Source organism: Limulus polyphemus, unplaced genomic scaffold (genome assembly GCF_000517525.1).
Source record: "Limulus polyphemus unplaced genomic scaffold, Limulus_polyphemus-2.1.2 Scaffold2441, whole genome shotgun sequence".
Taxonomy (NCBI): Eukaryota; Metazoa; Arthropoda; class Merostomata; order Xiphosura; family Limulidae; genus Limulus; species Limulus polyphemus.
This window is the reverse complement of record NW_013668051.1, coordinates 36,256-39,284: the sequence shown is the minus strand read 5'-3', so window position 1 is coordinate 39,284 and position 3,029 is coordinate 36,256. Positions and strand designations below refer to the sequence as shown.

The window sequence follows — 3,029 nt, the reverse complement described above, 5'->3', positions numbered from 1 at the left end:
AGTTATATTCTATACAGTGTTAAAGTTATATTCTATACAGTGTTAAAGTTATATTCTGTACAGTGTTAATGTTATATTCTGTACAGTGTTAATGTTATATTCTATACAGTGTTAAAGTCATATTCTATACAGCGTTAAAGTTATATTCTGTACAGTGTTAATGTTATATTCTATACAGTGTTAATGTTGTATTCTATACAGCGTTAATGTTGTATTCTGTACAGTGTTAATATTGTATTCTATACAGTGTTAATGTTATATTCTATACAGTGTTAATGTTATATTCTATACAGTGTTAATATTTGGTAATTGCTCACCAGTTTTTCTGATCATAAATAAGACATTATTTATCATTAATCTATAGTTTACAGTAGGATATTTTCAAAACTTCAGACAATGGTCATTCTGTATCATGTACACACAGTTCTGTGGTAATGTTTCTGAATAACATGATACATTCTATGGATAACAGGTTATCTAAGTTTGTATTTTGGTGCATGTAATTACGTTGTCATGCTAAGTAGTAGTTGTATGAAGAAAATGGCTGTGTAACTATGAATAAGCACCTGTTTGGCTTAATTATTGGTATATGCTATACATTATGTACTGTATAAACAAGGAAATCCTTAACTATAGATATGATTTATAATGTAAGCTGGTTAGATGGGTTTGTAGAGACTTACAAAAGTAGCCAGGGAAAGTACATGTAAAAACTTAGTTACAATCAGGATGACCGACAACCAGAACTAGAACATTCAAAAGATTTCAGTGTGTTATATAATTTCTGTAGTGCATATTGGAGTATAGAAGACATATCATATTAGAAAAAAATAACCCGAAGAAGCCGTAAAGCAAAACATTGAATGTTTAATTAAATAAAAACAGCATTTTGGTGTTATAAGGTCATTTAAGGTCATTATAAGGTCATTTAAGGTCATTATAAGGTCATTTCTAGTATTAAGATTTCAAATTGAATAAGATTATAAGTTTACATAATTATATAATTAATAGAAATAAATGAGCAGCAACTATGAGTACACGATACAGCATCACGCTGTGGAACTGAACCGATGTGTTGGTAATCCAACTACTGAAAGCAATGGACTTGTTTGGCCATGTTATGGCAGACAATACAGGTACTTAACTGCCTACAGCTTACATCTCCTCATTCTTTGCTGTTTCCAGATTACATACTGAGAACAGTTACTCACATGGCTTGGCAGGTATAAAATTACTTTCAATTTTTTAGCAAAATCAAACAACAAACAGTCACAACTTCGTTATGTGCCCCTCTCAAAATGTCTTTGTGGAAATGGATAAAATTGACCAATCCTCCCCAAAACAGCTAATCCAGAGAAGAGGATCGTATGCCTACCAAAGAAACCAAATGGCCCACCTCTTCTCCTTGGATAGAAGTATGACATACTGGTGAGAGATTGGATAAGGATGATCCAGCTCAACGGTGGATTGATCAACTGGCTTCTTATATGGTGCAACCAGAAGAACTCGATAGGATGAAGAGCAAATCATTGCAAGAACCTTGGATAACAGACAAATTGGAGGGAATGCATAAAGATGAAGACTCATCCAATCCTGGCTGAGAGCAACTATGCCAAAAGCCTGAGGGTGAGATACTGGAGACCAGAAGAAATGGAACTGGGCATTTCAGTGTGTGAGGAAAGCAATGATCTGAAGTGTCCCAAGAAGAGAGCAGATCCAACGGAAAACATGGAAGAAGCATCCAATCTGTGGGAAGAGCTCTGGCAGGACAAGAGAATTGATGGGCCACTAAAGTCATCACTCCTGGAAAATGACAAGCAAGGAGAATAGATAGAGTGTGGAACCAAACAAGAAGATCCAATGTCTGAAAAGAAAGAGGCCTGGAGTGAGTGCCCCTTAGCTTTAATATGGATGAAACCACTTTGGAATTGTCCATATTTCAAGAACAGTCTGTTCCACGGCCTGAAGTTGTAGAGGAGAAGGTTGGACACGACTGAGATGGAAATTGAAAAGCACCCCTAAATGAACCAAGGATAGTGTGGGAATAAGAATAGACTTCTCCATTTTAATGAGAAAACCAGCTCTTGCAGCTTCAGATAAGATAACTCAAGTATAAAGTTCTGCCAAGTGGCATGAAGGAACGAGAAAAAGCTAGCTGTCCATATGATGGTGAGTGTGAATGCAAAAACCAAAGTCCTGAGATAAGGAGCTTCTCTGATATTTCTAAGGGCTGAAGAAGGAAGTTGAACACCCTTAAGCAAGGCATATCTCTCCAAAAAGATTCCAACAAAAACAAACCAAGTGACCAAGGAAAGAGCCAAAGCCAATAACCTTACCAAAGTAAAAGTCAATAAATGACTAATATCTTCTGAAAATGGAGCAGATGATCTGTGATAGGCCTCAGACAACAGCTGCAGGGTAGATGAAAACTGCAAAACTGTTGTAAGAGGAAATTAGGAAAACAGAGTTTGGTTAAGATGAACAGTGGCAACAGACCTACAACTCCAAATAGGAATAAGAGGATCCAGCCCCTGAGAATCCAAATATGGGTCCTCCAAGCGATGGAAAGCTAAGGCATGCTGATCTGATAAGCAGGGAGGAAAAGTATGGCAACACCCTCATCAATTGTTCAGCAAATTTCCCAGCATACACAGCAATGTTTGGAAAGGTGGAAAGACCAGACAATCACTCGAATGACTTTCCTCCAACAAAAAGGAAAAGTGCAAGCTACAGGAGAAATGCTTAATACATTAAAAACCTGTTGAACTAGTTGCAAAAATGGCGCAGGATATCCATCCTTGTCTAAGGAGCAGTTCTCTGAGCAAAGGTATATGCCAGAAAAATAAAGTCCAAATTCTCACGAGTCTGCCTCTGATCACCCTGAAGCCTAATCTCTGAGCCAACATCAGGCCTCATGTAAGACTCAATTTTCTACTTATGATGAACTAGATGTCCTCTGCAGAAATGACCCTCCCCCCAATGCTTGAATAGATTCCAGATATGTTAATTCATGTCCTAAAACATCTCAG

At 37.1% G+C, this 3,029-nt stretch overlaps 1 protein-coding gene across 1 annotated transcript in view; it reads right to left on the bottom strand.

Annotated features, from left to right (window-relative positions):
• LOC106466964 (phosphatidylserine synthase 2-like) overlaps nt 1–1,424 on the bottom strand; it is a 22,880-nt gene extending 21,456 nt beyond the window's left edge. Inside the window, exon 1 of the mRNA XM_022395055.1 lies at nt 1,376–1,424. Coding sequence (XP_022250763.1) covers nt 1,376–1,424 — 49 coding nt within the window. The remainder of the gene's footprint in view (nt 1–1,375) is intronic.
• Nucleotides 1,425–3,029: the final 1,605 nt, after the last annotated feature.